Genomic DNA, 25,043 nt, shown 5'->3' with positions numbered 1-25,043 from the left:
CTTATAGCCATATATGGAAAGTGGCTCCCTCTTCTAACATACTAGCAACTCTGCTGAATGTACTGTACAGTAAGTAGCAAGCAAGCTGGCATGCAAGAAAGAGATCCCCAAGAGAGACTGTCAGGTTTCTGTCTTCATAGGGTTTATGAATAAAGGCTAAAATAATAACAATAATAACAATATGGCCTGGATATCTCAAAGCATGAGGTGGGCTGTCTGATGGAAGCACAAGTAAAGGCCAGACTGGCGCAAGCTGGCTTCCTGACTCTACTGAATCCTAGTTTGGGTCCAGTCCTGAGACAGCCAGTATGTCTTAAGACCTAGTTGAAACCAAAGGCTCTTAATGTAACAATCAGTGATTTGGTGATTAATTTCATCAACGGGGTTTAGGCACAATAAAGGCAGGAGACAGATCATGTTTTTTGGGAGTGCTGTAACTGGTATGGCAGAGATTCTCCTCTCATGGTCCATGCGCTTCTTTTATCCCACTGTTATCATCAAATGGCATTTTGAAATGATACAATAACCTGGAAAGACCATTTTCCAGAAGCAAAGGAGGGATGGGTAATACACATTACAAGCAGCATTGCCTCTTTCAATCCATCTTCAACTCGTGGAAGGAGGGGAGAGACAAAAAGCCACTATTATCTGACTCTTAAACTTCCTATGGAGTTCTTATATTAGAGAAACAGTGTAGTCTAAGAGAGATTACAGTGTCAGACCAGGAGACCTGGGTTCAAATCCCCACTCAGCCATGCAGCTCACTGACCTTGAGTCAGTCACTATTCTATTCCAGCCTAATCAGAGTTGCTGTGAGGATGGAATGGGAGATAGGGTGGGAGAGAAGTATGTTTGCCCTTCTGAGCTGCTTAGAGGAAAGGCAGGATAAAAATTGAACACATAAATACATACTGAGTTGCGGGAAAGCTAAAAAAAATTCCCTCCCCCAGGAAAACAAAGCAACCTATAGACTTGATGTTTACAGTCACTACCCCAGTCAGCCTGGATATAAAGATGCTATTCAAGGCTTGTAGGATTGCGCTTCTGATTAAACAACAACAAAATTCTTGCAGTTTTCTGCCTGGCATTCTTAAGAAGAATCATCTGTGCTGCTTAAAATACAAAAAAAAATTGCGTTCCACAAGCTAGGGCTTTCTACCTGGTAGTAGTCCTCATTGCCTTCAATTTAGATTTCAGTCTACCCGAATGTGTCCGCGTGTGCATCCTTCACAAAGATGGGTGTGGTCACTTCGCATCGAGACTGTGGTCACATCAGAAGGGCAGCAGCCTGGATCTCAAGTTATATAGGATGTGTGTGCGTGTGTACATATACAGATATACATATACCATTAACCCCTTAGCTCTCGGTCATCGTCTAGCAGCTTTTAATGAAGCATCTGAAGACGGACAAGTGATGCAGGAACCCGCCATATGAACTCAGTTTTCAAACAAGTAGAAAGGAAACAATGCTCTGGCGGTCGTGCGACTAGGTTGCAAACGTGATCCCCAAACTAAGCAGCCTCCTTTCTTTCTTCTCCTTCCACCTCCGTCCTCCAGCCATACGTCTTCCAGACAGCAGCGTATTTAACTTTCCACGCGGGGATCAAGGGCTTTCCAACACCTTATCTCTGCCTCACACCTCTTTCCCTAGCAAAACCCCGCTCACCATATGCTCGTGGGGCGAGAAAGGGGCGGGGCAGTGCAGGGCAGGGCAGCGCTTAGCTACTCTACCCCTCCTTTCTTTTCTTTTCTCTTTGCAGCCGCTGTTACTCCCTCCTTCCTAGCTGCATCGCGCTCAGCAGAGCCAGCGCTGAGGCACAGCCTCCAGCGGGAGCCTGGACAGAGGCCGCTTGCACGCTCACCCCGGGAGGCATCCGGGCAGCCTAGATTGCTAAGCCCCACCCCCGTGCTCTCTGCCATTGGACGGCGGCGGAAGCGAGGTGACCGCAATTGGCCGCGAGAGGTGTCGCTCCGAGCAGGGAGGGAGCGAGGGAGAGAAGAACCCAGGACGCTCTTGGACTGGTGGTACAGTTTTTCGCTCTCTCCTTCTTCGCGGGTGGTGTTGTATAGCCAACGCGTTTCCCACCCCCGCACCGTCGTTCTAGGCTAGTAGCTGCAGCGGGAGGCGGCGGCGGAAGTGAAGGTGTGGCGGCCGTAGCCGCAGCGGCCCAGGTCTGGGCACCCGAGAAAGCGGGTGGGAGGAAAGGGAGAAGCGACCGGGGGCCGCGAGAACTTTGTTTCTAAGCAGCCGCTTGGTGGGGTAAGGCTACAGGCTTCCCGAGCAGCCGCTTGGGCGGCTAGAGATTGGGGTTAGGCGGCGCCTCGCCTGGGTCTCTTGGGAGTCGCCTGCTTAACTCGCACCCCGTCAGGAGGCGATGGCAAACGCCACGGTGTTCGAGTGCCATTAAAGACCTGCTGGAACCCGCGCTGGTTTTCGCCGAGGCTCGGTCCTTCTCCACAGCGTGAGGTGGGCGACGCAGGCAATGCTGCGGACGACCGTTCAGGCTTTTGCACGGAGCTAAGCAAGGAGCCCCCGGCTTTCAGCAGCAGCAGTAGGAGGAGGAGTGAAGAGGACTCGCCAGGTGGTGAGGGGAAGGGGTTAGCTCCGGCCGTTTGCTCTTTTCAAGCCTTTGGTTGCTGCTGTTGCTGCTGCGCCCAGAGATGGTGCCAGCCCCGGGATTAGCTTAAAGTCTTCTCTTCAGCGCTTCCCCTCCCCCCCGGTCCCACCTTTCCACGACGATCGCTGGCAGATCTAGGTTGGGACACGCATCAAAGTGTCTCGTTTGTTTCTCCCGCCCCTTCTCCTCCTGCTCCTCAAGAAAGCTCTGTGCTGGACGATAATATTGTAATAAAAAACTCCGAAGTCTTTCCTCTCGCGCTTAAAGAAGAACCGGGCGGATAATGTCAACCCCAAGCAGATTCAAAAAGGACAAAGAAATCGTGGCCGAATATGAAAGTCAAGTTAAAGGTAAAAGTATGGGATGGCCGGGGTGGGACAGGAAGCCTATCGTCTCCCTCACTCTTCACCCCCGCCGCCCCCCCTTTGGCTGGCCTGCCATCTTCCGAACCAGATTAATTAACCCGAAAGAATTGGCATTCTCTGGTTCTGTCTTGGCAAGCACTAACACAAGTTATAATCCTTGGCTCTGCCTTGCCCCCAAAATCTGCAGCGTTTTGAAAGGAGAGGGGAAGCCCACTTTTGTATCACTGATTGTGAGTGTGATAAATTGGTACAAGTGTGTGTGTCATGGGGTAGAGTTAAACCATTTTAGGTGATAAGTGCTCCAACTTTCAGCTGGAGACTCATCACCATATCATCCAGTAATAGAGTCAGAGTACCCAGTGGAAAGGAAAATGGGCCCCAGCAGGAGGGAAGCTGGAAGACCATTTGAATGTTCTTCTCCAGTTACCCTCTTAATAATTATTTTTGAGCCATAGTGAAACTAGAGGTGAGGACTTAATTTTGATTTTAAAATACTGCCTGATTGTGTACTTCTAACAGCAAGGATGGCAATTGCTGCACTTAATTTCACTTCAAGATGTCCTTTGGGGGGTTGCTGGGGAGGGTGTACTGTTTCTTTAGCTGTCCTTGTTTCAGTAAATTCTGTTGGATGTTGATTTGACAAAGGGAGAGTTGTAACTGATCTACAGCTCCCATACACATGGAATGGCTGGCTAAGACTATACACCTTCCATGTAATCAGTTACGAATGTTCAGTAGCCTTTTAAAATCAATCTTTTGACAGTAGAAGCAACACACAGAAACTTAAATCTTTTCATATTGTACATCAGATCTGTTTTTCTCAGTGAATACTTTTTCTGAGTCACACCAGAAGATTTGTTTAGGCAATTGTAGAAGAGTTTGAAGAGTTTCATTTTTCTATTATGTAGCTTCATTATATTTTAATTTCCTGGTTAGCAGCTCCTGTTTTCTAGAACTTGGTAGCTTTTGAATAAAATGTCTGTTGGAAACAAATAAGATCTTCCTGATATGCGAGTTCATGTTTATAGTATATGTTTATGAAAGTTCGTTCCTCACTTCAGTAGCTGAAAACTAATTTGGGCAATATTGGCATTTACGGACATACCTGCATGTTTGTATGTAATAAAACTTTGTATTTCAGTTTTGAGTTTGTCCTTAATATGTGCAAATCCTACGCTAAAGGTTCTCAAACATGCCTTTCTCAATCAATAAAATGACTGTATTTGAGTCTTTATAAACAGGTACTTTGTGGTGATAGTTCTACTCTAGTAGCCTTAATTTTTCAACTGTACATAGTCACACATGGCTTTGAAAAATGTATGACTGGCCTTTCATTTCTTTACCATAGCTGTCTCAGAATCTCATGTGACTGTGTAGGACTTAAAAGATGAGTGCCTGTGTAGCTATTTTATAGAGTCAACTGGCACAGCTGGTGCTTCTAAAATACAAAAGTCTCAAATCTCATTTATCCTACCAAACCAGTCCTACACCATTGTACTTTTGTCACACAGACACCCAATATTTCTACCAGGGTTGGGATGAAATGGCCCACACATTTTGGGCCCCATTTCCATACCCTGAAATTGGTAGGCTATTTTGGCAACTTTCAGAGGTAGGGGTGAACAGTTTTGAGGAGGACAAAACTCACCAGAGCTTCTGCATCTCCCATTGTCTTAACAGCTGGCAATTTGGGGAGCCAATGGTGGATGCCACATAAAGGTGTCTCCTGAAGGCTTCCACTTTTGTGGCAAAGTGGGGCATTCTGGGAAAACCAAAATGAAGATTGCCAACCAATCAGAGGTGAAGTTATTCCTCCAAAAAATCATATGCTCCCATAAACATGCAAAAGGCAGTTTCAACTACTTTTGTCCAAAACCTCACTCTGAGTTTGTCATACAGTGTTGAAAGCTTGAGTCAGTCCTACAAATTTCTATTTGATCCCAGTTCATGGAAGCTTTTCCTAGTAGCCCAAACAACTCCATAGTTTGAGGTAGGGTATCCCCAAATGCCAGATTCTGGTGACATATAGCAGGGCGATGCTGTTAGATATCCTGTTTGTAAGTTTCATAGAAGTTTTTGGCTAGCCACTGTAGCAAATGGGATGCTGGACTAGATGTTGACGGATGACATGCCAAGGGCCACAAACTCAGTACAAAACAGAAGCAGGGTCTGAGCTCCATAACTCAAATTTCATACATTTTTCCCTCAACCAGTTTACCTACCCCAAAGCTTTTATTCTCTTCTTATCTCCAAAGTTCAATTCATGTTTAGTTTTCTTTTTAAAACTAAACAATTCTTCAAAAAAACAACAACACCTTGTTCCACCAATTAACTTTTATTCTGCTTTCCATGTGAAAGAAAAATATTCCTTCCCCTCATACATACTATCCAGCTCTGGCCACATTCACACCATACATTTATTCCAGTATTATTTCACTTTAAACAGTCTTAGCTTCTTCCACAGAATCCTGGGAAGTGTAGATTGTGAAGGATGCTGAGTGTTGTTAGGAGATCCCTATTCCTCTCACAACCTGCAAATCCCAGAGTCTTCTGGAAAGAAGGGCTGACTGTAAACCACTCTGGGAATTGTTGCTCTGTGGGGGGATAGGAGTTTCCTAACAAATTTCAGCAACCTTAACAAACTACACTTCCCAGGATTCTTTGGGAGAAATCATGGAATGTGGCTTTTTAAAGTGGAATAATAGCAGAATAAATGTATGGGGTGAATGTGGCCTAAGTCTTTTGTTTAGTCTTAATCTAACACCACATCCATGAGAACATCTGAACCTCTGTTCTTTCAGCTCCACCTTCACCTTAAAGAATCAAAATGTAGTGAAATTCAAAAAACAAGCAGCTGGCCAATCAGGAAACCCTCACCAGTGCCTAAATGAGACAACTCACCTCCATCATGATGTGTGTGGCCCTTAAACATATGCAGGGTTTGAAAGGATAGAAGTCCTTTTTGTGCAGCTGCTGGTCACAGAGCGTCAAGCATCTCTTATTTAGGTTGAGTTCATGCATGTTGATTTTAAAAATTATTTTCTTCCCCTAAAACCAGAATCGTCTTCCATATATGCACTTTCAGAAAAATATCAGTGGGAAAGGCTTTTAAACATTAATTCAGACCTGCTTGTTTATACTTACTTTTGACTGTGATATGGGGGATAGATCAATAAAAATAAAAAGGATTGTACCTAACATGATGTAGTTTGGGAAATGAATTCTAGAAAAGCATACTATAGAAAAGGGTGGGATGTTATGGGGATATTCATTTATCCTTAATAAGCAACACAGTCCTCTTGTTAAGAAGAGGAATGACCTTTCAGAATTGTTCTTTCTCACCATTGCCCCTGGCATACCATTTGCAGAAGATATCTGATACATGTTCTTGCTTTCGATGTTCCAAACCAGTTCCGTGCATAACATGTTGGGTACTGTGGCTAGGCTCTAACAGTTCTCTCCGTAACTGCCGCCCTGGGCTCCTTTGGATAAAATAACTAGATATCATGGATTCATATGGGTGTTGCTTTGCCCAGGAAGGCAGCACACACGTTTCTTAACTATATAAAATGGAGCTTATACCAGAATCTCAAAGAAGCTCTAAAGAGGCAAAGGGCAGTGGTGCCAGAGTGAAAAGAAGGATGAACAGACTCATCTTGCATGTAGTTCTGAAGGCACATGAAGCCACCATCTTTCTGAAGCTAAGCAGGTCTGGGTCTGGTTAGTGCCTAGATGGGAGACCACCTGGGAACCACATGTATGCTGCCTTGGGTTCTGTGATGAAAGAAATCATGTGTGTTGACATCTGAGCCTCTGTTTGTTTAACTCCACCTCCATGGGGTATAAATAAAAAAGAAATGACACAGATAAGGTTCCTTAAGTACTAAGGCAGGACCTAGAAGAAGCATCTCCCATTTGGGTAGTCCATGACAGCTGAGTTCCAGATATGCTTTCAGAACTTCAGAAAATAGCATATTAATATGATTGCTTCCCTGATATATATGCATCTCAGCACATTGCTGTTGAAAACAAATACTAATAACATTGGAATAGAAATTATTTAAGTGGCCATGTGTATGCTAAAAATAAATCAAAATGCTTTAGTGAGAAAATCTGAATTCTGTATGCACTATTCAAACTTAGCAAACTTGCATATAGGTTTGTGGAGGGTTTTTGCATTTACTACACACAGAAAGAAAGAAAAAACACTGTAAAGATGCTGAAGCAATGTTCCCTGACAACTAAAAACTACTGAAGCACCTATACTACCACTTGTACACCTCTGTGTAGTATACTACCACCCTGTCAGGTATGGTTCACTTTTTTAAATAGATTTTATGAATTCTGTACCCAGTACCAATTTTTCCACTTGTGAGCATATTGCATTGAACAGATCATTAGGAGCAGCTACATATTCTGGTATGAGCAATACCAGACTATGCTGTAGAGTTTGGTCTATAAAGATTTACATAACTTGGGTCCCAAATACTTGATGGAGCACCTCTCCCAATATCTGCCAGCCTGAGCTGTTGTTCATTGTATGATGATGCAAAGCAGGGCCTTCTCTGTTGTCGCACTCCTTTCCATTAAAGGCAAAGTTGTCTCCCTCATTGCCAGTCTTTTGAAGAAGAATATGTTTCTTTTCCTGTGGGCTTTGGGGAGAGTTGCACCCAATAACTGTTGGTCTGCTGTGGGATCTTTTACTTGGTTGAGAATTTTATATTAGAATGGTTTTGATGTGTGCTGTCTTGGGATGAAGGGTGATCTAGAAATTTAATAAATAATAATACAATAATTATACAAAGAAGAGGATTTGGACTGTCATGTTTTAGATAACGAGCTGTGTAGCTGAATTCATTCGTCCAGTCAAGTGATTGCTATAGCTGTTCTTTGCAATACACTTTTTCCAAACTACAACAGTCCCATATGTGTAGTTTCGTCCCAAAAAAGGAATTAGCCTGTGTATTTTTCTCTGTTGCTTTCCTAACAAAATATAAATAATACACTCCTTTTACGTGGTTGGAGTGTGTCAACATGCCTGTTCAGTTTAACCTGTTTTTATAGCTGGTCACAAGAAAGGTGAAGTACTATTTACTCTAGTGCCCATAGACAGTTTTTCTCACAAAGTGAAGTGCTCAGTTTGCAGAAATAGTCATTATTGAACATGATGATTAACAAATATCTTATCTGGCAACGTTACATTTCTGTGCATGAAATTAAGGGCAGGTGAAAATGCGCATCTGGATTCATGTTCACATGTACATTATTATTGTGCACCACCCTAATCTCCGAGCTGTGAGAGATTTCCAGGGGTCCCTGCACTTACCCAGGGGTTTGGTTTCCTTGGAAAGAAGGTCAGCAGAGACTGTGGTGTCTTTATGAACTGTGGTTTATTTACACACATTCCAATCTGAGCATAAGATGGAGGGGTTCAAAGCATCAGCAGTCCAATAGATCTTTCTTTCCATCCGGCTTACAGGAGGCACTCTAAAGCCATGGTGCAGAGAGCCAGCCTCTGAGCCAGCCTCTCTGCCTGCCTCTAGGTCCCAGCCTTTCTTCAGACCCAACTAAAAACACAAGCCTCTCCTTGGCCTCAGGAAGGGGGGGTGCTCTCCTGAATTGTTTCAATAACAATAGGATCTTCCTGGCTCATCTGCCAGTTAATGGGCACTTGATAGGCCCATTAACTCACCTGGCCACTCTGTTAGACAAACAAAGGGGGATCTGGCCAGCAGAGCAGATTTCTCACCCCCAGGTGCAAGGTTCCAAATCAGAGGCTGGAAGGGGACTTGTAGAAATCATCCATCTCAACCCCAAACCCATAACACTGTTGTTATTACTATTATCATTTGCTCAGTATGATATTTGTCCAGCCCCTTTTGAGCTAGTTGTATATATATGGGGCCATATTCACACCTTACATTTATTCTGCTATTATTCCACTTTAACAGTCATGGCATGCCTCAAAGAATGCTGAGAAGTGTAGCTTGTGAAGGATGCTGAGAATTGTTAGGAGACTCCTATTCTCTTCACAAAGCTACAGTTGCCAGAGTGATTTAACAGTAAGTCCCTCTTCCCAGAGAACTCTGGGAATTGTAGCTCTCTGAGGGGAAATAGGGGTCTCCTAAGAACTCTCATCAACCTTCACAAACTACACTTCCAAGAATTCTTTGGGGTAAGCCGTGACTGTTTAAATGGAATAATTGTGGAATAAATGTACGGTGTGAATGTGGCTGTGTGTGTTATGGGGAAGCATGTCCCTATTCAGGACTCATTGGTTGTGTTTGGGTAGGTGTGCATGACTGTAGCCAAAATATACAAGGCTGCAGTTGCGTGCAGAATTAGGCATGGTATGCCCAACTCTGCATAAGAATGGGCTATGAGACTGCTTGTTTATAAGATTTATTTTTATTTTATTTTATTCAATTTCTATACCGCCCACAGCCAATGGCTCTCTGGGCGGTGAACAGCATAAATTTAAAATACAATATAATAAAATCACATATCAATACCACACACATAACAAAGTTCCAAAGACTAAAAACATATTACATAATTGTTCTAGTATACTAAGATGTAATAAATATACTAAGAATATTAAAATGCCTGGGAAAAGAGGTACGTTTTAACCTGGCGCCGGAAAGAGAGCAAAGTTGGCGCCAGGTGCACCTCGTCAGGAAGACCATTCCATAGTTTGGGGGCCACCACTGAGAAGGCCCTAGATCTTGTCGTCATCCTCTGGGCCTCTTTATGAGTCGGTACCCGGAGGAGGGCCTTCGATGTTGCACGCAGTGTACGAGTAGTTTCATATCGGGAGAGGCGTTCCATCAGGTATTGCAGGCCCGTGCCGTGTAAAGCTTTATAGGTCAAAACCAACACTTTGAATCTGGCCCGGAAACATATAGGCAGCCAGTGCAAACGGGCCAGAACAGGTGTTATATGTTCGGATCATTTGGTCCTAGTCAACAATCGGGCCGCAGCGTTTTGCACGAGCTGCAGTTTCCGAACCGTCTTCAAAGGTAGCCCCATGTAAAGCGCATTGCAGTAGTCCAATCTTGAGGTTACCAGAGCATGGATAACTGAAGCAAGGTCGTCGCTGTCCAGATAGGGACGTAGCTGAGCTACCAACCGAAGTTGATAGAACGCACTTCGTGCCACCGAGGCTACCTGGGCCTCAAGTGACAATGAAGGATCTAGAAGAACTCCCAGACTAGGAACCTGCTCCTTCAGGGGGAGTGTAACCCCGTCCAGAACAGGTTGAATATCCACCATCTGATCAGAGAAACCGCTCACTAACAGCATCTCAGTCTTGTCTGGATTGAGCTTCAATTTATTAGCTCTCATCCAGTCCATTATTGCGGCCAGGCAACGGTTCAGTACATTGACAGCCTCACCTGAAGAAGATGAAAAAGAGAAGTAGAGCTGTGTGTCATCAGCATCAGATGCATTTTACCAGTCAGCTTCAAGTCAGTCAGTCATCTGTTTTTGTTATGGAACTGTTGTTAGTTTGTAAGAAATTAACAATATTTAACTGTAATAATATGTAAACAGAGTTCAAAGTGAGTAACTGTGTATCAGATCTGTCAATATTAGAAACTATAAAGGATTGTCTGTGCCTTGGTCTTAAATATTAGAGCTCTACAAGGGCTACTAGAATTTTACTTTCTTGAAGCCTTGTATTTTTGACTTAATAAAGAAATACCAAAATAATCAGCATGACAAGTTAAGAGAAATGTGCATTGCATAGTATTAAAAATAGCTGAATAATTTAGTGAGACACTTCAGATAGAAGAATGAGTAAAAGGAAATGCCATAGGTCGCTGATTTTTTATTAATAAAAATATAATCATAGGCTTTAACTGCTGATCTAGGCTTAACAACCCTATGGGTTAGCTACTTTTGTTTATTAATATTTGCAGGAACCCAGCAATTACACTTCTAAGGGCCAGTTTATACATTACAGCTATCATTTTAAAGCCATTTCAAATTGCTCCTTGTGGTAGCTGTTACCATATATCAAGCTCTATTTATTCAGAAATTCAAGGTGCTGATTGGCAATCTTCACCAGGTCACTGCAAACTTCAGAAAAAAAGTAAAAAGAAAGGTTTGTAGTGTATAGTGAATGTGAATTGCTGCATTCAAATGGATCACATTTGGAAAATACTATTTAAGGCGGGGGGGTCTTTTAGCAAGACTCCTGTAGACGCATATTTCACATTCACACATTCTACAAGGCTTGTGAATTAGGATCTTTAGACATTGGCAATATCTTGGCAATTTTACCCAGTAACTTACACTCACACAGGTCTTAAATATGGGGATATTTATTGAGCATATACACGCAGAATCAAAATATACACATTTAACACTTCAATGGGGAACAGCTCAGTACCAGTACATATGTATTAACATCAGTGGGGATAGCTCAGTAACAATATGTGTGAGGGAATTAGCTACACAGACCGAATAATAACTAAACTCACATACACTCTTAGTATACAAACACATAAAGGAGCAAGCACACAAGGCATAAGAGGAGATGGGGCGGAGAGGTGAGTTCAGCATAAGTGAAGAAGGTACACTAGCCTGCCCTTTCTCTCTCTTGGGCTCACTTTGCAGACTAGGCCTCAGTCGTGTGCAGCCGGGTAGAGAGGACCAGAATATGACTTCTGAACACAGTCACACATACACAGTTAAAGATAGACAGAGGGAGCAGATATGGAGGCTACAATTTGTAGGGAAAGGACCTTCAAAAGTCAGGATAGAGAGCAGGATATACCTTTCCCAGCCCTGATGGGCAATCTAGAAATAGAACTGGAGTGCGCTGAGACTCCTGGGTCATGCAGGGAAACAGCAAATGCAGCAGGCAAGGCCTGAAATGGCTTCTTGGATCTCGATTTTCACTAGCAAAGGTCCAGAGCAAAGCAGGAAAAGTAGTGGAGCCCTGAAAAGAGCTTTTGAAGCAGCTTCACTAAACAGGGACCTCTGTTTCAGCAGGCAGGGGTCCAGAGACGGTGAAGGAAGAGCAGAGGAGAGTCAGACCCCTGGGTTCTGGCTGGCTAAATGATTCAGCAGGCAATTTCAGGTATTTATTTATTTATTTATTTATTACATTTATATACCGCCCCACAGCCGAAGCTCTCTGAGCGGTTTACAGCAATTAAAAACCAATAAAAGCAAATACTGTATACAAATTTTAAAACACAAAAAACAATTTTAAAAAACAATTAAAAAAATTAGATAGACTTAAAACTCCTAGTCTCCTCTGCCACGCTAACAAGTCAAGAAACCCTCAATATTTGGGTTAACCTTTAAGAAAGCTCAAGTGCCTGATTTGTTCAGTCCCATTTTGGACAGAGAGAGATGGTCTTGGAAAAGTGTGGCCACATGCCAAATCCCTTAGAGTGATATTTAGCAGGGTGGGTGACTAAGACCCAGAGCCCAGAACTCCCTCCCTCACATGGCTTTAGGAGTTCAATTTTTATACCTTTCTGAACAAAAGCCTCAAAGGGGAATGCAGAATTGATTGGATCAGGCAAGTATCATTCCTTAATTTTACACAGATGAAAGAAATTGCCCTACCAAGGACACAATTACCTTTCCATTGGCCTCCAACTGTGAACCATTAAAGTTGCTGTCACATTGTCAGGATAAAAAACTCACTGTTGAAGGATAATTGGTCAGGCTGTGGATCTGAAGGAAAATGAAGACCCAAGAGCATCCTACAGAAGTGAGAGATAAGGTAATACAATGCACAGATTAGGAAAAGGGTACAAAATAATATCCAAATGTTTGGATATCCTAGTGAGCACAGTTGGATCAATAATCAGGAAGTGGAAGCTGCATCACAACACCTAGGCACTGCCAAGAACGCCGTTAGACTTGTGAGAGAAGCCACAGAGGGGCCAACAATCACTTTGAAGTTGCTACAGAGTTCAGTGGCTGGGAGTGGAGTAATGGTGCACCAGTCAACCATATCAAGAGCTCTGCCTAACACTGGCATGTATGGGAGGGTGGCAAGAAAGAAGCCATTACTCAAAAAGTACCGTCTGAAAGCATCTCTGGAGTTTGCCAGCAAGCATGAGAGTGCCCCAGCTGCAATATGGGAAAAGTTTTTGTGGTCAGATGAGACCAAGATAGAACTTTTTGACTAAAACTCAAAGCGCTATGTGTGGTGCAAACACTACCAATGCTTCACCATCCCTACAGTGAAATATGGTGGTGGCAGCATCATACTGTGGGGATGCTTCTCAGCAGCAGGGACTGGGCATCTTGTTAAAATTGAAGGAAGAATGCTTGGAGCAAAATACAGGGAAATGCTGCAAGAGAACCTGCTTCAGTCCACTAAAAAACTGAAACTTGGGAGGAAATTCACTCTTCAGCAGGATAATGATCCCAAGCACAAGGCCAAAGCAACATTCGAGTGGCTCAAGAACAAAAAGGTGAATGTTCTACAGTGGCCCAGTCAAAGTCCTGATTTCAATCCTATTGAGAATCTGTGGCGCTCTTTGAAAATTGCGGACCACGTTCAACCAACCTGAACGACCTGGAGCAAATTTGCCAAGAAGAATGGGCCAAAATCCCTCCAACACTGTGCAAAGCTGGTACATACCTACCCCAAAAGACTTAAAGCTGTTATTGCAGCGAAAGTTGGCTCTACCAAATATTATTGGGGGGGAGGGGTTGAATACTTATGCAAGCAACATGCTTAAGTTTTTTATGTTTCTTACAAACATTTCCCAACATAAAACCAATGTCACCTTACAATAATTGATTTTGAGTTTCAGTGTTACAAAATTAAATGTTATACAGAACAAAATTACAATATATCATTTGTAGTTCAGTAATATGAGGGCATGGTCAGGGGTCTGATGGGGGTGATGGGCAGACGAGAGTTTTAACTCCATCTGCAGCTGCTTCCAGAGCGCCCTCCAAAACTTAGCCGTAAACTGAGTCCCTCGGTCCGAGACCACACTGTTGGGCAATCCATGCAACCGGTAAACCTCCTTGATGAATAATTTGGCCGTTTCTTTCGCTTCCAAGGGCCCCGGGCAAGGGAGAAAATGTGCCATCTTGGTAAGTAGATCTACCATGACCAGAACGGCAGTCATCCCTTGTGACTTTGGTAGATCAGTTATAAAGTCCATGGAAAGGTCCTTCCAAGGCTCACTGGGGACCTTTAACAGTTGTAACAGCCCTGCCGGTTTTCCCGTTTGATGTTTAGCTCGCATACAAACCGAACAGGATTTCACATAGTCCTCCACGTCCCGACGCATCTTCGGCCACCAAAAGTCTTTAGGTATATTCTGAATGGTTTTGTAAATCCCGAAGTGTCCTGCAGTGACAGAGTCATGGCACTGGCGTAGAATTTTGAGTCTTAAGTCTCCCTCTGGCACGACCCTGGCCGTTTTAAACCACAACAACCCATCTCGCCAGTAGAAATTCACCTCTGAGCCTGGATCCTGCCCCGCCTCGTGAATGTACTGCTGCATGCCCGTCCCTTCCCATTGCGCTCTTTTGAGCTCTTCCTCCCATGAAGGTTGGCATGATTCTAGTGTTAATTTCTCCGGCGGGATCACGTACTGTGGCTGGTCCTGGGGCTCACTCTCCTTAAATTGCGGCTGCCTGGACAAGGCGTCGGCTCTCTGATTCTTGGCTTGGGCGTGATACGTAATCCTGAAGTTGAACCGGGCAAAGAACTGGGACTATCTGATCTGCCTCTGGTTCAGCTTCCTGGCCGTTTGCAGACTTTCCAGGTTCTTGTGGTCGGAACGCACTTCAATTTGATGGGAGGCTCCCTCCAAATACTGCCTCCAGTTCTCAAAAGAGTCCTTAATGGCCAGTAACTCCTTCTCCCAGACCGTGTAGTTCTTCTCTGCCGGCTTTAACTTCCTAGAGAAGTATGCGCAGGGGTACAACTCCTTTCCCTCGGGATCTCCTTGTAGCAAAACCCCCCCGATGGCAAAGTCCGAGGCATCAGCTTCCACTATGAAGGGACGGTTTGGATCAGCGAAGCGCAAAATGGGTTCGGTAGCGAATTTCTCTTTTAACTCCTCAAAAGCCTTCGTAGCGTGCTCCGTCCATTGGAACTTTTTCTTTCCCCTTAAACAGTCGGTCAGGGGAGCCGTTAGTTTGGAAAACCCCGGGATGAATTTCCTGTAGAAGTTAGCAAACCCTAGAAACCGTTGCACATCCTTTTTCGTGACGGGTTGCCCCCAGTCCTTTATGCAACTCACTTTCCCTGGGTCCATCTCCACTCCTCCCGCTGAGATTCGATACCCCAGGAAGTCCAAAGACTCGAGGTCAAACCCACATTTCTCCAACTTAGCATACAGGTGGTTTTATCTCAGTCTCTTTAACACGGTTCTTACGTGTCGGTCGTGCTCCTCTTGATTCTCCGAAAACACCAGGATATCATCTAAGTAACAGATTACATACGTGTCCAGTAAGTCTCTAAATACATCGTTCATGAATTTTTGAAAAATTCCTGGACTTCCCGAAAGCCCAAAAGGCATGACAAGGTATTCAAATTGACCGTAACACGTGAGGAACCCCGTTTTCCATTCATGTCCCTCCTTCATTCTGATTAGATTGTAGGCTCCCCGCAAGTCCAACTTCGTGAAAATCTTGGCTGAACGTAGCCGATCTAGCAACTCTGAGATTAAAGGCAGTGGATAGCTGTTAGGGGTGGTGATCTGATTCAGTGCGTGGTAATCGTTACACGGCCTGAGCTCCCCCCCCCTCTTCTTCACGAACAGCAAAGGCGCCCCGGCCGGAGACTGTGACGGGCGAATGAATCCTTGCTTCAGGTTCTTTTCCAAAAACTCTTTCAGAGCCACCCTTTCAGTCTCTGTGAGCGAGTAAATCCTTCCTGCCGGTATGCTGGCCCCTGGCACAAGATCGATCGTACAGTCGTAAGGACGGTGGGGGGGTAAGGTTTCCGTTTCCTTTTCGTCAAACACATCTTTGAATTCCTCATACTTCGGAGGGAGCATCGCTGGCGGGCCCTCTTGTATGGCTCCCGCTAAGGTGTTCTTGATTCCTTCTGGTTGGCAGTTCTCCTGACAGTACTGAGATGTGAACCACACCACCGCCTCCTTCCAACTTATTTTAGGCTCGTGCATGGCTAGCCAGGGCATCCCCAGAATCACCTCAAAGCTTGAAAGATCTGACACGTACAGTGAGATGAGCTCTTCATGCCTGGGAATTTGAAGCTTCAATTCCTCCGTGGCTTGCGTTACCCCCCCTGACTTCAGGGGTCTCCCGTCAATGGTCTCCACGGAAACTGGGGTGTCCAGTGTCCAGCTAGAGATGCCATAACGCTTGGCCAGCTTTGCGTCGATGAAGTTGGTGGAGGCTCCACTGTCGATTAAGGCAGTAGAGTTGAACATCACTCCTCTGGCAGTTGTAATCCGCACAGGTAGAACCAGCACTCCTTTGGAGGGAGGCTGGGTCATCGGGGGGCCTTTGTACAACGCTGCCCCCAGTCCACCGGCCTTCACGTGGACTGGGTGTTCTAGTGTTCCGACGGCTCTGTCTTCCCCTTCTTTAGCCCACAATCTCGGGCCATATGACCCGGTTTGGAACAATAGAAACATAAGCATTCTCGGCGTCGTCTCTCTTTCTCTTCTTCCGAGAGCCTTGGTCTGCCCCCCCCTGCCCTTCGGTCGCGCTACCCGTCGTTCCCGAAGTGGAGGGATTCTTGCTGCGAGGCGCCGAGGCGGAGTATCTAGGGGCCTCCTGTCTCTTCTCCAGACGTCTCCCCTCCAGTCGGTGATCGATCTGCAGGCACAGCCGAATAAGTTCTGGCAGGTCGGTGAGGGGGGCGGTCCTGGCCAGTTCATCCAGGATCTCCGCGTTCAGTCCGCTCCGGTACATGAACATCAGGGCTGCCTCATTATAACCAGTCTCTTGGGATAAAATTTTAAACACATTAGTATACTCGGAAACAGTTCCTTTTTCTTGTTTCAGGGCGCCTAGCTGCCGCGCTACAGTTTCCGCTCTTTGCGGGTCTTGAAACATCTCGGTCATTTATTGTATGAATCCTCTGTACCTTCCTAGGAGAGCATCCTTTCTCACCAGATACGGAGTCACCCACTTTGCAGCTTCTCCCTCCAGGAGGCTGATCACGAATGCCACTTTAGCCCCATCACCCGGAAATTCTGCATTCCTGACATCCAAGTATAGTTCACATTGAGCCACAAAGGTTGCCAACTGATCACTTTGTCCCGCATACTTTGGGGGTAATCCAATGGGCACCTTTACCGCAGCGGCTGGAGGGGCGGTTCGCATCCGATCGATCGTGGCTTTCAAAGCCTGATTATCCGTTTTCAGCGCCTGGACTGCTGCCAGCAAGGATTGAACATCCGTCTGTAAATCAGCCACATTAGTCCTCAAGAGTCTCACTTCTTCCGTCTCAGAAGTGGGATTTGTTCCTCCCTCTGCTCCCTTTGACATCTTGTCCTCGTCCCGTGGAGAGAGCGTTGAGAGCGATTTAGGTGGCTCTGTCAAGCTGTCGGGTCCAGGATGAGACTGAGGGACCAGACCAGTGGGTGAAAGCAATTCAGTTTTTATTAGAGTGACATCCACACAAACAGTCAGCCTTCTCATAAGGCGCCACTGACTTACAGATCCTGCGACATGGAAAGATAGTTGACAGAGTGAAGTGCACTTTCCCGCCCAACTCTTAAGTAGGACCCAAACGGGTGCAAAGCCTTTCACTCCGCCTCAATCCACCCTCCGGGGCCACCTGTCTCCCCCTCCCCCTTTCTTGTCTCTTCATTCGTCGTCGAGTACGCGGTGAGGGGTGAAGCGCCGGCCCCTCTCCTTCTGAAGATTCAGACTCCAGTATGGGCGTAAGGGGAGGTCCTGGCGGAGGGGGAGGCGTGTGAACTTTCAAGGTTGGCTCTGAGACTCTGGCGCTCCCAGGATCTCCGTTGCTGGGCAACCCTATCTCTGGACATTCCTCTCCTCCTTCGCTCAAGTCTGACAGGGGGCTCCCCTCCCCCTCGTTTTCTGACTCTAAATCCACGGGACCCCAATTCCGCGTCCCGACACAAGGGGAGTTTATGGCATCTACACTCTCTCCTCTCATTGAAGGGTACAGAGTATAATACCTCTTCAGTTGATGATTGACAAACCTCTTGCAGATCTGTTTGAACACATCTTTGTGCAACTGCCACTCTCCTGGCAACCCCTTCTGTCTGCTTAACCAGTCCGCTTGTACATTGTCTACTGTCTCTATATATTCTGCTGCAGAGCTTGGAAAAGTTACTTTTTTGTACTACAACTCCCATCAGCCCAATCCAGTGGCCATGCTGGCTGGGGCTGATGGGAGTTGTAGTTTAAAAAAGTAACTTTTCCAAGCTCTGTTCTGCTGTAAATGATTGTAGAGCGTGCTCTGCCCAGGAAATCAGTTGTGATGCCTCCAGATGAAGCACCAGTGACATTGTCCCTCCTTGACGATTTAAGAATGCTTTCACACAGTTGTTGTTCGTCCTCAGCAGCACATGCTTGAGATGGAATAAGGGCACAACATGCTGCAGCATCAATTGTGCTGCCCGAAGTTCCAGTAAGTGGATGCTTTGCTTTGATTCCTGAGGAGTCCAAAATCCCTGCAGTATTTGACCTCTGCAGTGAGCTCCCCACCCCTGGAGACTTGTATCTGATCTCACAGTGTCTCGTGGTGGGTCCTTTAAAGAAACACCTCTGCGTAGGTTGCAATCCTTTGTCCACCAATGAAGAGCAGTCCTCAGCCACAAAGTCAGCCATTGTAGAGGCCGAACATGAAATCTGGCCCATGGTATAACTTGGAGAACTGCTAGCATGATGTGAATGCCCCTTACCTACTGGGGATAGCGCTGAGCCCCTTGATGAAGTCCCCTCAGCAGGATCATCAGCATCCAGTTGTGGTGCCTCCCACATAATGGCATGAATCTGTAGCAGCTGGATGCTGACTGCAGCTACCGCCAAGTGCTGCCCAAAGCTGGTAAAATGCCTTTTCTTTGAAGGCTGCCCGTTTTCGGTGATTGAGTCTGGGTGCCCGCTTCCAACAGTCACATAGCAGGGGCTACCGCTCCCCTTCAGGATAAAAACGTGGCATTTTGTTCCAACTGTCCCATAGCGGGGGCTACCGCTCCCCTTCGGGACAAAGACGTCACATTTTGTGCCTTAGAGTGGTGACTAATGGTGGGGGCTACCACTCCCTATCAGCGCAGGGCTCCCCTGTCGTCAGTTATAGTGGTTGAATTTCCCTCAGGGCGACAAGAAGCTACCGCTTCCTTATGTCTAGCTGTGGTATGGTTGAAAGCAGCGAAAAAAGGCACCAGTCATCTCGTCTGTACTTGTCAAAGGCATTGCCTTCTTCTTTTCTTTCGTTTCAACTAATTCTTCGCTCAGCACATCCTCACCAAACAACTTCTTGCCTGCATATGATTCTGTAGCCAACACCATATGGGGAGAAACATCTGACTCCCAGTGACAAAGCCACCAAATGCACCTAGCTGCCACTTTAGTAGCCATGGCTATGAACTGAGTTGCATCCATTATCACATCAGCAATAAAACCTCTGTTCTTCACACCTTCCAAACTTTGTTCATAGGGTTTTTGTGGTGAGAGGTATTCAGAGGTGTTTTACCATTGCTTTCCTCTGAGTTTGGCTGCATCTTAGTCTGGTATCTCAGCTTTGACCATTCCGCGTTGGGTGCCCCTTGTAGGAGTCTAGCCTCTTGGTCTAGACTCCTGATGGCATTGCTCTCAGCTTCTTCATCACTCTCAAACCCCCTCACCACGTTAAGGTATAGATCCTAGAGGGGGTATTATGTCGATATGGGACCCAATTTCTGCTTCAGATTGCCAACATCTTGGGGACAGAGATAGTCGTTTGTGGTAGGGCTTCTGTAGCATCCTGTCAGCCAAGAAAATTGATTCTTATTGAATTGAATGAATCTTGAAAGGATCTTTTGATAGACAACTGTGGACCACCGATTGGATGAATAGGTGATCCAGTGGCTCACTTTGCCACATAAGAAAAAGAGTCATTTTTGCCATTTTTATATATTTTATAAAAATAAGTGAAGTGTGGTAAGGCAATTTAACAATTATTTGGGAATCAGGAAATAATGAGTTGTAATTCTGGTACATATACACATAGGGTGGGACCAAATGTTGCATCAACAAATGCAAAAGAATTATCATTCCTCCCTTCCAATCTGCCCCAGAGGATCTCCCCTCACTCCCGGAACAGATTTGGGAGGTGCAGGGGTGCTGCAGGGGAGAACAGTAAGTTCTGTTTGTGCAAGTAGAAGTCCATTGGATTGGATATCACCCATACCACAGTGTTAAATGAATCAACATTAAAATAACTGGAGTTTGTCTAACAACAGTGGCCATGTTCTTAGGTCAGGTGGGGAAGAGGAATGAAGCTTTCTTTTTCTTTGGCTAGATTCTTTCCAGATAAGTTGTTTATGATTGTGCCCATCATTGCCAGGCCACTTCAGAAAGTAGTGCTATGAGACAGGATGGGTTGTGTAGTAGTGATTTTCCCATGATCACCTGATGAATTGCTTAAGTGAGTGACCTTGGGTTTCTCTCACATCCAAACCTAATATTCTAGTCACTGTACCACAATAGTTCTCTCAACTCAGTTAGTGGGTAAAAGATGTCAAAAGCTATCCTTGTTAAAACATTACTGCACTTCAATTTATAACATTGCCAGTTCAACTGCTAATCCATAAAGTTCAAAAACTACACATCAGACTCCTGAAAATTATGGAAGTGACTTAAAGTATATTATTTTTTTCTGATTTTGAACTTTTAATATTTGCCTGAGCCTCAGTGTGAGAATTAAGATTTACTTGAATCTTCTGTGTTCTACATTTTAAGACTATGTATTAATAGCAGCTGTTTAGGAAACTAAGTTTTAACAGAATGAAATCCATGAAATCCATGCTATGTTCTCAACATCAATTTCTTATAGTTCAAACAATTTTAATTATCTTTTTTCCCAGGGAAGAACATAGGAAACTGCCTTATACTGACTCTGACCAACAGTCCATTTAGCTCAGTATTGTCTACACTGATTGGCAGCAGCTCTCCAAGGTTTTAGGCAGGGGTCACTCCCAGCTCTACCTGGAGATGCCTGGGGATTAAACTTGGGGCCTTCTGCATGCAAATCAGATGCTTAGCCACTGAGCTTATGTCTCTCTCTCTCCCCCCTCCTAAAAAAGTTTGAATCTGTGGTACAATTAAGTTTGGGTGAGCGAACTATGCATGGGAAGGCAGAAAAGCCCACTGAAGTTTGCAATGAACAAGAAGGGAACTCAGGAGCTTCACATGCAGCCTTGAGAGAGCTGCCATATTTATCCATTCAAGGAGATGAAGGAATTTCTGTTTTTGCTTGGCCCTATGAGTTGTAAGAAACAATGCATCCTTTCCTTTAGGTTTTGGGCAGCAGTTCAAGATCACACCCTGGCCCTGTTCTTCTATAATGCTAAACCATGATTTAATACTACATGCATTAGCAGAAAGAAGCTGAAGCAAAACCTTGGGACCACACACCCAACCTCCCATGTCACCAGCAGCATTTAGTTTCACTTTCCGTCAATCCTGGCTTGTTGTGTTTTACGATTTGGAAATTGTGGTTTAAAATAAACTCTGGTTAGTTAAGCAAAGCAAGCTACATGACCAATGTCTTGAAGTTGCTTGTTTTGAGTCAATTTTAAATCGTGATATCTAGTTCATAGAACACACCAGACCATAATTAGTGAAAAGTGAAATTAAATATGACTGGAGCCCTCCTCCTGGATGCATAGCAGAAGATGGGGCGGGGGGGGAGAGTGAGAGCATGAAGCTTCGCTTAAAGGCCTTCCCACTCGTATATATTGCATTAAACCATTGTTTAGTGTTGTGTGCAGACACAGCTACTGGTTAGCCATCAAACACAGAAGCTCTTTCCCCTTTATTTTTGTTTTAATGACAAGACTGATACTTCACGCATGATTTATATTATACTTGTTAAGCTTGTTTCTCAAATGCAAACACATATTTTAGAGAGAGTCTGCTAACACGTATTGCAGAAGTGTGAATGAGAGATGTGAATTTCTTATGAATATGTTGGTGGGTGAGAGACACAGCTGCTGTCTCAGATGGTCAGGAGTATCTAGCTTTTTTGCAGCAATAACATGGTGCTTTATATTTTCAAAGTGGAAAGAAATTCATACTTAAATATTTAGGCTCTCTAGGTGACAGTTTTCATTTGGCACAGATTCTATCGAAGAGTAACAACCTTGACTTTATGGACAGTATAATAGCAAGAAATATGAATAAGGACAATCTTTTCTTAAAAAACAACCCATAATTGTTGCTAAGATGGTAACACTAATGCCTGATGAAAATGAAAGGGACCTTCACAAATGCTGCCAAAGCTGGCATTTTAATCAACTTTATTTCTTTTTGGCAGAGAAGGTAATTATTTTAATTTCTAAAATAGCTCAAAATAATAATAGCATTTGTCAATAACACTAGCATTTTACCACATAAACCCCCAGAAGACTGATTCAACTTGGACCACAAATCAAATGACGAATCGACTTTGATTCTCCTAGTTATTGACCCTATAATGAAAGAGAGATGGGAAAATGTTAGTATATTCAGTAGTACTAGTCCTAGAAAACAATGAACTGTCTTGGTAGGTTTTACTGGTAACACTTGTATAACCTACATGGACAAAAATATACTTCCTTGATCTGATACTTTTTTATATACAGACATAGTTGTATTGTGCACAAACTATTAAGTTTCACACTAAATGGGCATAATAGTTTAGTGTGATGGTGTCATATAGTTGAGAAGATCACACCCTGGCCCTGTTCTTTTTTAATGTTCACCGCCCAGAGAACTGTTGCTAGTCGGGCGGTATATAAGCTTAATAAAATAAAATAAAATAAATAAATAAATTCTTCTATAATGCTAAACCAACAGTGTTGTGAGTTGATTGCAAAGAAGCGGTGCTACTGAGCATGGTGATTAAAAGAGAATGTAAAGATGCTGTCCATAAAATAGCTGCAGGGAAAACAGAAGTAATAGTTTACAAGAAGTATGCTGTGTAATTAAACTCTTTATGATGTGGCATTTCCTGTAAACCATGTTTAGAATTACTACAAACTTAACTGATTTACCAGATGATGACTTCCATGAAGTCGTCATTGTAACTTTTTACATTTGGCCACGGTGGGGAAATAGCAGGAGTGCAGGATATTCATGAATATTGAGTCTCCAGGCTCTCTTAAGCAGACATAGTCTTTGTTCTAAAGTGCTGCAGATAATATCTATTAGCTATCATTCAGAGAGAATTGTGTTGGGAGGCTTGCCACATTGATAGCAAGTATATATACCTTTAAGTCAGTGTTCATTAAATATTATGCTATACGTAGGCTGTGACAATACATATTTATTATGTGCTCACAGTTGTACCTGGATCCTAAACACAATTCTTTGGAAGTGTATGTGTTAGCTTTACCATAAATTACTTGTAATGCGCACAGCCCCATATAGGCTCAAAATGTGCTTATTATTGCTGTAATTGCTTACATAGTTTGCTTATTTTATAGTATGCGTATTGCTAGAATACAAAAAGTTCTTTGTAACGGTTTCTTTGCCTCCCCTCCTGTGTAAAGCAGTGAAGGTGTCTGGGAAGACAGCCAATGATCCATTATGTTAGTAAACATTTGAGACAACTGCCGGAACACCATTTAAGGTGTTCCATTTGTTGGTAGGTCTGAGAGAGACATTGCCACCAGAACCACTAGGGGAGCACACCTGGTTAAGTTGATTGGTTAAGCCAACTAGTTGTTGACAAAAGGGTTAGTTGGTCTCACTTCCTGTCCCTAGTAGGCAGCACATAGATAAGGCCATGGGAAACAGCCCCCTCTCTGTTAAAAAAGAATGTAGATAATGGGCATTCTAGTGCTTTAATAAAATATCTTGTGTTTTCAGATTTCTTCTCTAAAATGTAAATGTACTGCCCTTCAAGTCGATTCTGACTTATGGCAACCCTATTAACAGGGTTTTCATGAGGCTGAGAGGCAGTGACTGGCCCAAGGTCACCCAGTGAGCTTCATGGCTATGTAGGGATTCGAACCCTGGTCTCCCAGGTCCTAGTCCACGACCTTAACCACTACACCATACTGGCTCTATTTCTTTCTTAATTTGAGATTTAACACACTTCCATCACACACTTGTGGTTTGACAGAAAAGGAAAGCTTATATTTTATGCTATGTGAGCAACAGCGTTTGTTGCTCTTGTGTGCCTTCAAGTCGATTATGACTTATGGCGACCCTATGAATCAGAGACCTCCAGTAGCATCTGTTATAAGCTACCCTGTACAGATCTTGTAAGTTCAGGTCTGTGGCTTCCTTTATGGAATCAATCCATCTCTTGTTTGGCCTTCTTCCACTCCCTTCTGTTTTCCCCATCGTTATTGTCTTTTCTAGTGAATCATGTCTTCTAATTATGTGCCAAAGTATGATAACCTCAGTTTCATCATTTTAGCTTCTAGTGACAGTTCTGGTTTAATTTGTTCTAACACCCAATTATTTGTTTTTTTCTCAGTCCATAGTATCTGCAAAGCTCTCCTCCAACACCACATTTCAAATGAATTGATTTTTCTCTTATCCACCTTTTTCACTATCCAACTTTCACATCCATACATAGAGATTGGGAATACCATGGTTTGAATGATCCTGACTTTAGTGTTCAATGATACATCTTTGCATCTGAGGACCTTTTCTAGTTCTCTCATAGCTGCCCTCCCCAGTCCTAGCCTTCTTCTAATTTCTTGTCTCCATTTTGGTTAATGACTGTGCCAAGGCATTGATAATCCTTGATAGGTTCAATGTCCTCATTAGAGATGATAAAGAAATGATGCATATCCCAAACCACAGTGTATTCAAGTGGAGCAGCTTAAAATATTATTTTTATTGTGTGAAATTAGCTTGAAATTTCTGCCTAGCAGAATGTTGCTGAGCCACAGTATGTTGATGTTTCATCATGAATAATTAG

The 25,043-nt window shown here is 44.0% G+C and overlaps 1 protein-coding gene across 3 annotated transcripts in view; it reads left to right on the top strand.

Moving 5' to 3' along the window:
- Positions 1 to 1,787: 1,787 nt before the first annotated feature.
- SRGAP1 (SLIT-ROBO Rho GTPase activating protein 1) overlaps positions 1,788 to 25,043 on the top strand; it is a 170,442-nt gene continuing 147,186 nt past the window's right edge. Inside the window, exons 1-2 of one of the 3 annotated variants that reach the window (XM_061639842.1) lie at positions 1,788 to 2,968; positions 11,981 to 12,068. In XM_061639842.1, the coding sequence (XP_061495826.1) occupies positions 12,047 to 12,068 (22 nt within the window). In that variant the 5' untranslated portion in view covers positions 1,788 to 2,968; positions 11,981 to 12,046. Of the gene's footprint in view, positions 2,969 to 11,977; positions 12,069 to 25,043 lie in introns of all 3 variants that reach the window. The other 2 variants (XM_061639843.1, XM_061639841.1) reach the window with 2 other exon arrangements.

Source organism: Rhineura floridana, chromosome 8, assembly GCF_030035675.1.
Source record: "Rhineura floridana isolate rRhiFlo1 chromosome 8, rRhiFlo1.hap2, whole genome shotgun sequence".
NCBI lineage: Eukaryota > Metazoa > Chordata > Lepidosauria > Squamata > Rhineuridae > Rhineura > Rhineura floridana.
Note: the sequence above shows the minus strand (reverse complement) of the source record. Positions and strands in the feature narration are given on the sequence as shown.